This window comes from Acanthisitta chloris, unplaced genomic scaffold (genome assembly GCF_000695815.1).
Source record: "Acanthisitta chloris isolate BGI_N310 unplaced genomic scaffold, ASM69581v1 scaffold2637, whole genome shotgun sequence".
Lineage (NCBI taxonomy): Eukaryota > Metazoa > Chordata > Aves > Passeriformes > Acanthisittidae > Acanthisitta > Acanthisitta chloris.
In genome coordinates this window covers 18,813-32,162 of record NW_008680720.1, presented here as the reverse complement: position 1 = coordinate 32,162, position 13,350 = coordinate 18,813, and the positions used below count along the sequence as shown (strand labels likewise).

Sequence of the window (13,350 nt, the reverse complement as noted above, 5' to 3'; positions counted from 1 at the left end):
ATTTCAGCAGTTCAGAAAATACCAATGTGCCCCTCCCCAAACCCCACAGGCCATGGGGGTAGTATCTGAAATTATCTTAAAGAAACATCATTGTATCCAGGACAAAAGTCTGCTTCCAGAGCAAATCTGAATGTGTTGAAAGAAAATGTATAGTACTTTGTTGTGTTTGTACTCAGACACTAATGAACAGTAGCTAAAATCTTTCTGCAAGCAAATGTGCAGCCAAAGTGTGTAAAGCTACTGACTACATAAGGAAAACAAGTTTAAGAGATCTTCTACTGCACCTAGACAGCTCTTGAACACCTCCAGTGAGGGAGACTCCACAACCTCTCTGGGCAATCTGTTCCAGTGTGCAGTGTAAAAAAAGTTCTTCGTCATATTCAGGTGGAACTCCCTGTGCATCAGTTTTTGCCCATAACTTCTTGTTTTACTGGTTTATACCACTGAGAAGAGCCTGGCTCCATCCTCTTGGCATCCTCTCCTTTATGTACTTGTAGACATTAACGAGGTCCTTTCTCAACTGTATCTTCTCAAGACTGAACAGGCACAGCTCCCTCAGCCTTCCCTTGTAAGTGAAGTGCTCCAGTCCCTTAATCATCTTTGTTTCCCTCTGCTGGACCTGCTCTGAGCTCCATGTCCCTCTTGTACTGAGGAGCCCAGAACTGGAGACAGCACTCCAGATGCAGCCTCTCCAGGGCTGAGTAAAGGGGCAGCATTACTTCCCTCACCCTGCTAGTTATACTCTTCCCAAGGCATCCCAGGATTCTGTCAGCCTTCTTGGCCCCAAGAGCATACTGCAGGCTCATGGACAGTTTGTTATCCACCAAGAGCCCTCAGGTCCCTCTCTGCAGAGCTACTTTCCAGCAGGTCAGTACTCCAACTGTACTGGTGCTCAGTATGATTTATTCCTCCCCAGGTGCAGGACTCTGCATAGCTAAGAAACAACACAAGTCAGAACAATGCAACATTTCTGACTCACAAGATACTAGACATGGTCCACAGTTACTACATCAACACTTCAGGATACTTCTCTAGAGATGAAATGCTGCACAAATTAACAGAAATTAAATTCTTAATATTATAAATATTAATGATATTTAGTGTGCCATTTTTTTAGTATTAAGACCAAAGATCACTGAATGTTAACCTAGGTAGCTAGGTAAAGCTCAGGTAACAGCCAGATAAACATTTTGCTTGGTTTCAAGTTTTAATTATTCTTTTTCAGACATGCCAGTGTTTCTGCCACTTTAGCAATTTCTGTGACTCTTAGAAGACAAATAGCTTCTGTCTTTACTACCTTCTAACTTGCTTGCAGGAACAAAGCTTCCTGAAAACCTATTATTCAATAGAAGGAGTTTCTAGCAGGAACAGAAATCAAGGGCTATTGATTCTGTGAAGAAAAAAGAGTAACATCAGAACAAAACATACAAGTGGGAGCATACATGCATCTAGACAACTGGTCAAGAGCTGCTGGTTTCATTATGTTAGTCTTCCCTGAAAGATGGAAACTGAATCAGCTCCTGCCTTTGAGAGCTAACACCACAGTTCTGCATAAGTCAAGAGAAAAATTACACATCCTCTTCAAAGGAAAGTACCTGAAACTTCATTCCCTTGTTGGCTTGCCACTATGGATCAGACAGACTTATATGTTAGCATTGCTAAACAAAGTAAGCCAGTGATGAACTCTTGAGCATTTTAGTACCATACACTCATTTAAGGTTCTGAACAAACTTTTCTGGTTACTTGTACACATTTATGCACTGTGGCAAATATAATAGTTCTTCCATAAAACACCCAAGAGAATGGGTAATTATGCTGACACCAGAAAAAACCTTACAGCATCTTTGTATCAAGAATAGGGTGGCCAGCAGGACCAAGGAAGTGATTGCACCTCTGTACTTGGTCCTGGTGAGGCCATACCTTGAGCACTGTGTTCAGTGATGGGCCCCTCACTTCAAGAAAGACATGGAGATGAGTCCAGAGAAGGGCAATGGAGCCGGTGAGGGATCTAGAGTCAAGTCCTATGAGGACCATCTGATGAAGCTGAGGGTGTTTAAATGGAGAAAAGGAGGCTCATGGGAGACCTTACTGCTCTCTACAACTATCTGAAAGGAGGTTGTACCCAGGGGAATGTCTGGCTCTTCTCCCAGGCAACCGGTGACAGAATGAGAAGACACAGCCTCAAGCTGTGCCAGGGGAGGTTCAGGCTGGACATCAGGAAGAATTTGTCTATTGAAAGGGTTGCCAAGCATTGGAATGGGCTGCCCAGGGAGGCTGTGGAGTTACCATCCCTGGAGGTATTCAAGACATGACTGGACATATCACTTAGTGCTATGGTCCAGTTGACAGGGTGGTGATTAGTCGAAGCTTGGACTTTATCTTAGAGGTCTTTTACAACATAAAAGGTTCTGTGATACTATTCTTTATTAACTTACTTTCAATAACCTAACCTCCCCTGCTCTCCTACAGACACCCAAGACAACTGATAGCCTAGTCCGCTCCCCATACAAAATCTCCTTGGTTCCTTGCTTTAGGAGCAAGGAGAAAGTTCCAATGCTCCCTTCTCTGTCCCGGTTGAGCTGCTGAAAATATTTTCAGTGTGCATGTATTGTTCAATGTGAAGAATAGCATGGGGGGTTACTTATTAAAATAAAGCCCTTTCTATGCCCTCATCTACTCATATTAAGCTCAGCTTCTTCTTTGTGGTCATGGTCTTCAGCCCACATCTCTTAGATGTTAATCAAATATTCACTGAACATTTTAGAAACAGCTCTTATACTTTATTTTATACAAATTCAATTTTAAAAAATAGTTTCAAAAATTATTTGTACCGATCATGAAGTTAGAGAGACAGACCAGCAAATTAGAGCACAAGCTCTAGTAAAACCACTGGACAATGGCATGCACGCTATCAAATCCTACATGACTCCAGAATTCTGACAATATTTCCTCTAATTTCTTAATTCTTAATTTCTTCTAGCCCTGTGGAAAAATAGTTTTTAAAAAAAGTAAAGTCTATAAGCAGCTTGATTGTGATAGAAGACCTTGGGAAACTGTTTATGACATTCTCCAGCAAATAGCCAGTGACTTGTTTCTCTTGGACCGCACTTGCTAACTACTTGTTGAGGGGAAAAAAAAGTACTCATAATATTGTTAATTAAACTGAAGTACAAATTAGACTCTGCATATAGCTACCAAGTAGTTCAACATGATACTGCTACAGGAAGTTTTGGTTCCAGAACAAAACTCCCCAAAATTCCACTTGCAGAAGTCAAGTTTCCGGTATATAAGAGATTGTAAAGACATGAAGTGAATTTATATTCATGTGAAGTTCAGACTTAACAGCCTCAAGGAGAAGTGCTGAGCCACTTCATTACTGAAAACCATGTAGACACACTAGGTCATTAAAAAAAAATTAAAAAAGATAACTAAGGGACTGGAGGATCTCACTCATGATGTGAGAAGATATGACTCAGAAGGGACCTCATTAACATATACAAGTACCTAAAGGAGGGGTGCCAAGAGGATGGAGCCAGGCACTTCTCAGTGGCCTAAACCAATAAGGCAAGAAGTAATGGACAAGAATTGATGCACAGGACATTCCACCTGAATATTAGGAAGAATTTTTCACTGTGCAAGTCACTGCACACTGGAACAGAGGTTGTGGATTCTCCCTCTCTGGAGGTGGTTCAAGAACTGCCTGGATGCAATCCTATGCCATGTGCTCTAGGATGACCCTGCTTGAGCAGGGAGGTGGGATGAAATGAGCCACTGTGGTCCCTTCCAACTTGACAGATTCTGTATTGCCCTAGACCTCATGAAATGAGAGTTCTAAATCCTATACAGTAACTGAGATAGAAATCCAAACAATCACTATAAAGTGAAGATCAGAGCCAAACTTTATCATATTGCTGAGCCCACATATTAAGATTAGGCAGCTCAGTAAAACACACCTTTAAGAAGGTCTAACTGCTGACAAGAAGCTTTCAAAGAAGTTCTCTAAATAATTCCATTATGTTCTGGAACACACAAGGCAGAATAAAAACTAAGTCACAATTTATGAAACTTTTATTACAGAGGTAACAATTTTGTTTTATTCTTTGTTTCTTGTAGAAGATTTGAACCTTGTCAGTGTCTTCCTTTTTCACTTAATGAAGAATGCACTTGTGTTTTCTGTGCCCTTATTTCCAGGTTGGTTTGGGTTTTTTCAAGCCTCAGTATTAGTAGTTTTCCTTTACCTACTACTTGTCAAACAATTCAAGTAAACTAGCGAAGAGAAGAAAGAATAAAGATTTTTGAACCTCCTCTACCAGTTTCAGTTTTAATGAAGCAGACTGTTTAAAGATACCTTTTTCTGCCTCCAAGAACAGTGCAAAGAATGAAGAACCCCAGGGGAGCACACTTTTCTACAGAAGAAGCAAACGGTGTAGCTATAAGAGAGGGCACACCTACAGAGGCAGCAAACAGAGAGTTAAGGTGTGACTGCAGCACACTGGTTACACTGGTTTGTTGTCTGAAAAGAATGTGCCATATTCACATGACCCTGTTTCTAACTGTGCCCAACACCTTGCCTTTAATAGTAGCCATAGCCAGTTAACAGAGAGCAAGTGCAATGAACAAACATTTCCAGGTTCCAGCCACTGCATCTCCAAGCATTTCTCTGTGCTTGTCCAGAAAGTCACAGGTGTGACTAAAACCAACTCCAAACACACACAGAATAAGCAGTCTTAAAAAGTGAGAAATGAGACAGTTGACCTTAATGAAATCCTTTTGCATAGTTAGACAGACTGAAAAACAGACTTTCACGAGATCTGAGTTTAGGAGCAGTAGTCACAGTGATGACAGACTTCATAGCTGAAGCCCTATAGAACAGCTAACTAGAAGCTTCAAAATCACTTCCAGAATGGGAAGCAGACGATGAACCTTTTAAGCTTTCTCCAGAAAAAAAATTGAAAATTTATCATCCTGCATCATCAGAAAACTTACCGAGGTGAGTATAAAAGCATCTCAGATGACATTCCTAACACGTGTGACACAAAGGCTCAATTAACACAGAACTTACAAAATCCAGCACTCAACTCCAAGCAAGTTAGGATTCATTTCTCTCTCACCCATGTCCTCAGGTATGGACTGACAGTACAATGAATTATACAACTCTTTAGAAAGAGAATTCTCCCTGAAGCTCTAAGAAAACAGGCCATAAAGATGCAAGTCAAAGACAGAAGCTGTTCACACTCCCTGTAATATTCTGATGAGGAATTCCAGCACGTAAATAATATATTGCAGATATTAACCCTAGATTATATTTTTCTAATACAGCCAATTTCTAACACAGGCTCACAGGTCTCAATTCCTCTGCATCACAGCACTTCAAACTAACAAGCAATGACATGCCTAGGCTCAGCATAAAGTCACCTACAGACAGAATGCAATGAGTGAAGAAAAATAACTGCAAAGTAGTACAGAGTAAAAAACAAAGCTGTTCCAGTCCTTGCCTCACCAACTTCTAACACACAACTTTTGTCAATACACATGTATAGTCAAAAGGCTTCAAGCCTAGACACACATAGATCTGTAATCCTTTCCATTGGCAAAAAAAAACCTCAAAAAAAGCAATTTTAAGAGATTCTTATTGATCTGTTTATCATTAGTGTAACTTATCTGCAAGCCTATTGCTGAGCAATACAGAATCAGTAATATTTCGACATACATACCGAAACTTCAGGTAAAGGAGAAAGGACTCCAAGTACTTTTGAGTTTCTTTGCATTCATTCAGCTTGACTCAAGTCATGATTTTTCATAATGTGTCTAATAGTAATTTGTCTGTGAGGTAGGAGAGCAATACATTGGGTTTTTTTCTAAATTGTTCTGAGGTAGTCTTTTGACATTCTGTCCCTAAAAGTCTGTGCAAGACTCATGCATCTATTAGCTGAACAGAGCTTAATTAAGCACCACTAACTTGGAAGCATTTGTGTCATGGCACTACTGAGACCTAACTGCTGCTTCAAATAAAATAATACATTTTAAAAAATTAAAGACTTCTACCATACTATACCCAGTAGTGGGGAACAATACAGAACTGTTTACAGAATCAGAGGTTGATTCTGCTTGCCATGTTCTGCTTTAAAAGAAGAAAAAGGAAGCAAAGCTACACAACTATGCCTTTTCTCATAGTTTAAGGCATATTCTTCTCCACTGCAAGTAAAGAGAATTGCTTATAAAACATAAGGAACAAACTGATCTCATTCCCTCAACACACAAAAATCACATAACAGTATAGGGGATTGTCAAGGGAACTTTGTCACATATCAGCTGCCTGCATCAAGTCCTGGAACAAGTGGCCTGGGAATCCAAAGGAAACTGAGCAAAAAAATTAATATGTTCATATAGACATACATGTGCCTGTAAGTTGATCCGTCTACACACCCGTGACCAGATTTTACTATATGTTTACAATTGAAATGTTCTTCATTGTTACATGCCAGACAGTAATAGTAAAAGCTGAAGTAAAATAGTAATAGTAAAAGCTGAAGGCTTCAGTACCTTGCCATTAGTGATGTACTTGCAATTAATTTTTAGGAATTTCTCTGTAAACGCTTCCTCCTCTTCGGAGGTGGATGACACCACTCTTGTAGGACGAACACATGCAAGTGCTGGTGAAGCAGTTGACTCTTTCTGTTGGACTCCATCTGGGTCCTATAAAGAAATATAAGAAGAAAAAAAAAGAACTTAGCCATTTGCCTGTTTCTATATTAACTTTTAGAGATTTTCCTGTTGTATAATTTTTGTTGGTTTTCTTTGACATGAAAGCAAATGTAAAAATAGGGTTCCAAATCTGCTCCACCTTAAAGAACTGCTTTGGTCTGACAGTGTCCAAAAGCACAGCTCAACCAGTCCCTGGCAGGAAATGCAAGTGGGGAAAGAATCAGAATTAACTTAGGAATAAACAACAAAATGATCAGAACTCACAAGACCACGTAATATACGGTCACTCTCAACAGAATTTAGCAGAAAGGATTCTTTTCCAGCTTCAACAGAAGTCCTGTTAAATATCTTCTGCAATCCTTCCATAATATTATACACTACTTTAACCAGAAAGGTCAGCTATTTGAACCCTGTGTTCAAAGCAGGCCTAAACTTACATAAGATTTAAACTCATTTGGAAAGGCCATGAGCCTCTCCAAAAAACCTGCTCCACTGTTTAACCACACTCACTGTGAAGAATATTTTTCTGTTATTTAACCAGGACAAAACCAAACCCAAACCCAAACCAACCAAACAAAAAACTCACACCAGCTCTCAGCCAGTCCTTGTACACCATGTATTTCCATTCCCTTATCACCTTAATGGCCCTCTATTGGTCCCTCTCCAGCATGTTAATCTCCATCTTATACTGAAAGTGCCAGAAGTGGACACAACACTGCAGACACAGCACCACAAGCACCATGGACAGGGGAATAACCATTTCCCATAACCTGTTGGTATTCCTCTTTCACCTACCACCTGGCACGTAATTAGTCTTCACCATCAAAAGTAGACATTGCTCAACATCTCCACCAGGACACTAGCCTCAATCTATCCTTGGCCCTAGCCAACCCTCATCCTGTACTGCTACATGGGGCTCTTTCTGTCCCAAGCAGGTCTTAGCTGTTGTTGAACTTCATGAGGTTTGTTACTTCATCCCTCCAGACCCTTGATATCCCTCTGATGCTCTCCCCTCCACTGCATTGAACACTTTCCCTATCTCTTGCTAACCCACCACCCCAAGTTTGCTGACAGTGCATTCTGTCCTGTCCCACCAGTCAGGGCACTGATGGGCAGATTATAAACAGCATTTTCCCAATAGGGATCCTCAAGGATTTGTAACTGGACCATCACCACAGAAAACAAACAGTGTTCAAGACCAGACTGGACACGGCTTTTTGAGTAACCTGGTCTAGTGGAAGGTGGGATAAGGGCAGAAAGGGGCTGGAGCTAGATGATCTTTAAGGTCCCTTCCAACTTAAGCCATTCTATGATTCTGTAAAAAATACCAATCACACACACAAATGTTGAATAAATTTGAACACTAAGATCCTGAAAATTTTTACAGCCCATCTTCTATTCCACCTGTTCAGTTTACATTTCCCCAGTATCTTAACAAGCCTCCTTTGAGACAGTGTCACAGGCCTGGCTCTAGGCAGGGTAAGAAACATGCACTGCTCTTCCCTCATCTGCTGAGCCTGTCATCTCATGACAGAAAGTAATCATTTTTGTCAGGCATGACACAGTCTTAGTAAATTCACTCTGTTTTTTTCTAACCATCTTTGTCATTCACATGCCTAGATATAACTTTCAGAGAATTTCCTTCATGACCTCTGTGTGAAGATAATAAAAGAGTTATCTATCTTGCTGTCTAACAGTATATATCCAGCAAAGTAGTGAACATGGAACCCTACCAGGGACAGGACAGACAATGGAAAAACTCACACTGTTTTCAAATAAAAGTTACACACACAGTAGACAGACTACACCAAAGCCTATTTTATAGACACTGCAACCCTGTTTTGGAGTGTCACTCACGTATAAAGACTTCCACTTCATACACAATTGCTATTTTCAGTTACTAATAAACTACTACTCTTTTTAAAAAAATTTGAACTTATGTTTTCTTTGCTTTTCTGCTTTCCTGTTCAGTTGTATTCATTAGTACAGCTTGCAGCTAAATGCCTTTAAACACATCCAGGAGCATTATGCACAACTGTTTTCAGTTCATCATCTCTCTGGTGCTACTTCACACTTTGCTTGCATCTTTCAATTTTTGTTAGAAAGCAAACAACAAACCAAAACAACATACAGAACATTGAATTTAGCTGAAAGAGCCAATGAAAGTATAATTAAGAAACAAACCTCCTAGAGATGAGTTTCCCTTCTATGTATGCCTTTCTACTAAAAACCGTGGTCACGTTTGATACATGTAACTTAGCAAGTGGCCGTGAGAGTCCTTAGCTGATATCCAAGCCCATTGTGAATAAGCCAGGTATTTCCCATCATATTGCCACATGACACAAACAGGAGCAATACTGGTGGTAGACTTCCCCTTTTAATGATGATGCCCTTGTCACTACATGTTATTTTGAAGGGGATGTTAAGCTTTAAAGGTAGCAAAGCGTATTGGATCTTCTCAGTTTTTACATACATACTGACACTAAAAAACTTCTTGAAATATACACTGTAATCTTTGCTTAAGTGTAGCAATGTAAAAAAAACCCACAAACTAAAACCAAACCAAAACAGAAAACCCAACAATTTTAACAGGGTTATACAGGTCTTCTTGCATAAGCCACATGCTGGTTTGTATTTAGCCACATGGTTGTCCCCAAGGTACCCCAATGTTTGATAAAACAGAAATAAAAAAACAGAGGATATCCTAGTTTATTTTTAACTCAATAGGGGTTCAGATATTTGTTAGTCATATTATTAAATTTCTAGCAAGAATTCATTGATTTCTATGACCAGAGGACAGACAGAAGACTCTTTTACATCATACAAGCAGTGGAACATATCCATTCTCTTTACCTCAGAATATGCTTAAATTTAAACTGCAAATCTAGAGTCAAAACTGGAGAGTCAAAGACGACAGACATCAAGAGAGCATTTGAGAATGTATGCTAGCATTTCTCTCATGCATAATGATAGCAATGAGCAAAGAAAAGAGGAACACAGAAGACAGGTTCTATGAAGAACAAAACCATCCAGCCTTAACTCCTGGAGAGTTAGAAGTTTAGTGCCTTTTGTGTTGCTGGAGAGACTGAAAAACAAAACCAAGCACACAGAGTCCACACTGACAAGTGCAAATGATTTCTGTTCTTTGATTTCTTTTGACAAATATTCCCTCCTTCCTTACATGTACTTCAAAAAGGCCTCAGATACAGAATAAACACTTGATTATATATTGTCATGTTGCTCACTTGGCTTTCCCTGAAGCTTGTATTGATTTAACAAAAGGCACAAAATATTTCTGCAACAATAGTGTATTCAGTTAAATGAAATTTAACACTCAAATTGTTGCTAGCATTGGACTGCCTAAACTAAACAAAACAACCTTTCGCATAAGATCATTTTAATTTGGTAAGTATTTTCATCTACTTTGTTTCTTCTACAATTTCAAATTTTATCTCTATGTGCATAGAGTCAACAAAAAAGTTTCAAACATATTACAGATACGGTTATGCTATTAAGCCTCCTTATCTGCTATGTGCTAACAAGCATATATAAAATAATCTGCAAAAGCAAGAATAAGGCATTTTTTTGCTATGGAAACCAGTGCATTGCAGGAAAAGCTCTGATTTCTAAGTGTAAAACTACTAATTTTCCCTTGTGTAACTTCTCACAACATATGCTATATAGTCAGGTCTATCCTAACATTTACAGTCATTCTGAGATGGATATAGATAGAAGATATATAATACAAGAATGTATTCCTGCAGACTAGTCTATTTACTGTGCAGCAACACCTCCAGTGTGCCCTGAAACATAGAAGAAGTTATTCAGCACAAATGATAGCAGACATGAGAACAGACATGCTAGGTCAGAGCAAATGTATCACAGCAAAACTAAAGTGTAATTTTCAGTACAAGGGTCATCACAGCCTTTGTAATGCAGCTTGGGAACCTATTCAGCAACAAAGCAAAAGCTTTATATTTAAACTTGTCTGGACCAAGACATGCAAGCAAATAAATAAATGCTTAAAGTCACAAGCTCAGGCTCTTCCTGGCTGGAGTGCTCCCCACGGAATTCTCTTGACAGTAAACCAGTGTTCCTGGAAAGACATGTTTCTCCAAAGCTAACTCCTACCCAAAAATATACATTCAAGCAGCTTTGATGGCTAAACAGCTTTAGTATTCTGAAAGTCTACAAAGGTAGAACTAGTGAGCAGAAATCAGCTACAACCAATTCTGTATTAGCTCTTCACTGAAAGAGACTCTCTTAACTTAATTTTGCACCATGAGACTAGAGAACCCTCTCTCCCACATCTCTACAGCAAACAGGGGGAACCTGAGCATTCTTGAGCAGTGTTGCCAATATATCATTTCTACAAAAACTAAGATTAGAGACAAATGTTTAATTAGCTTTGAAATGTAACAAATACAGAAATGCAACAGGAACTAGTATTTCAGATTTCAGTGTGCAAGGATAGTATTTTGCTACAAATAACTTGCCTTCAAATCAGTTTTCACATAGAAAACTGTCAAAGATTAAAAGCTTGTATTTATTTTTTAAAAGGTACTATTTTACTTTCAACTCCAAGTGTTGGCAAGTACTTTCTCCCCAAAACAAAAGGATAGTTTCAGAAGAAAGCACAGTATCTGTAGCATTTATCTTGTACAGGGAAAATTAATTTCAAGGACAACAGATATACCTACATTTACTGTAGCCTTGTCAAGCTCTGCTTCGGAAGATGTAGGTGATAGGGGACTTATAGGACTTAGAGAGGGGGAGCTGTCCACACTAGAAATGTAGTCTGGGTCAGGAACATACAAAATCTATAAAGAAGATATAATGTAGTTAGAAGTTATGCTTTCAGATTACTTTTGATTTTCCACCAGTTCAGGTATAATTGCTATGCTTTCTCAAAACAAGCAACACAAAGCTATTCCTACTCCCACTACTTTTAACAGAATTATGAGTTGAGGGAATAAAGAATACCACACAAAGGACTTCTTAGTTCTAGCATTTTAAGTTTTTCAGTTCTAATCTTGATATAATTTTGATTCAGTCAGAATTGAGGGAAAGTTCGGATAGAAAGCATTAAAGAGCATGCCACAAAATGCCTGATTAAAAACAAAAAAAAAAAAAAGAGTCCGAGGAAGATCTGTCCAATTATTTTTCTTGCTACAACTCTAATTGAGCAACCAAGAAACAGACTGGGAAACAAGTTCAAAAGACACAGCTCTTTGCACTGAATGTAAAAAAACGAAAAGAAAGGAAAAAAATCAACTGAAATTATTCACACCTTTAATACATTATATCAGCCATAGTAGCCATTCAAGCTACCTTGACAAAGTTCTGCAGCAACCTCTGTTGTAAAACAAGAGGGCTAATACCAAATGGCCAATGGTTAATACCACAGTTGACCTATCACTTGTTTCCAAGCCTGGTTTTCAAGAAGTGAAAAGTAAAGGAAAAAAAAAGGAGAAAAAAAACCCCGTAAGGAATAGTGACCTCTAAGTGGATGATAATTCTTATGCTGCTGGTAAGACAGCAAGTTTTCAGAGTGGAATAGAAACATTATTCAATTTATTAAACAGAAGTGCAGGCAGTAATATGCAGTCAAGAATGCTGTTTGTAGGCTGCACCTTGAATATGTCTCCTGAGCTAGAGATGGTATATACAGCCTGCTATATTTGCGAAGCAACAATTTAGCTTGTACCCAAGTGTTATTATGCCATTAGGTATATTTAGCTTTAAAGGCCCTTTGATCTTAAGGGAGACAGGTAGCTTCATCACGTATTCCCGTTCCAGGCAGTTATTTAATAGGCAAGAATAATTCACAAATTAGAGAAAAAGGAAATACTCTTTTACAAAGCCAATAGGAAACCAGTAAGAGAAGTACTTTAACACCTTCTCTGGAAGAGATGAGAAATATAGAGAAAGAGGTCTTTGTTGGATAAGTAACATATACAGCATAATAGTACCTGTCCAGGAACGACTGCTCTGGAGAAAAGCTTATTTAATTGAACCAGTTCATTGGGTGTTGTGTCAAATTTCAAGGCAATACTGTTTAAAGTATCTCTTGATTCCACCTGTATCAATTAGGGGGAAAAAAAAGAAAAACAAACCTGTAAACAGTTAGTTCAAATAGTGAGTTACAAATTTTATCATGTGTACATTTACTAAGATTTTGATAAACTTTTAAGCCTTCACATATTATGACTGCCCCCCAAAATAATAACAAAGCCACCCCAAAAAATGTACCTACCCCCTAAATATTAGTCTATTGCAACCCCATATAAAGACATGCCTCCCCACTATGCTGCCAGGTGGCCAGAAGTATCAGTCACACAATTTGGGGTGTAGGCTCAGCTACTGCACCAGAACTTAAGGTCTGTAAATTCACTGCTGGGTACCACTGCACCAATACACAATTGACTGAGTTCACAAAACTATTCATTCCCCCTCTTCAACTCCTCTTTTTCATTTCTTACCAGAAAAGCTGAAACAATCTCTATAAACATGAACACACTCTCTTACTATTGAAAAAGCTTGTTAGAACCTGAATTTCAAGTAAAATCCATCACCACGATAAAATGCAAAAATGCTGAAGCAAAACAGGTCAATTAGTATGACAGCAGATGGAGCATAAGCATT

General features: G+C 38.8%; 1 protein-coding gene across 1 annotated transcript in view; it reads right to left on the bottom strand.

Moving 5' to 3' along the window:
• Positions 1-13,350, bottom strand: part of LOC103805155 (oxidation resistance protein 1-like) — a gene marked incomplete at its 3' end in the record, with an annotated part of 39,293 nt that overhangs the window by 19,562 nt on the left and 6,381 nt on the right. Inside the window, exons 2-4 of the mRNA XM_009077791.1 lie at positions 12,678-12,785; positions 11,406-11,525; positions 6,544-6,696 (exon numbers count right to left, since the gene is read on the bottom strand). Of these exons, the coding sequence (XP_009076039.1) occupies positions 6,544-6,696; positions 11,406-11,525; positions 12,678-12,785 (381 nt within the window). The remainder of the gene's footprint in view (positions 1-6,543; positions 6,697-11,405; positions 11,526-12,677; positions 12,786-13,350) is intronic.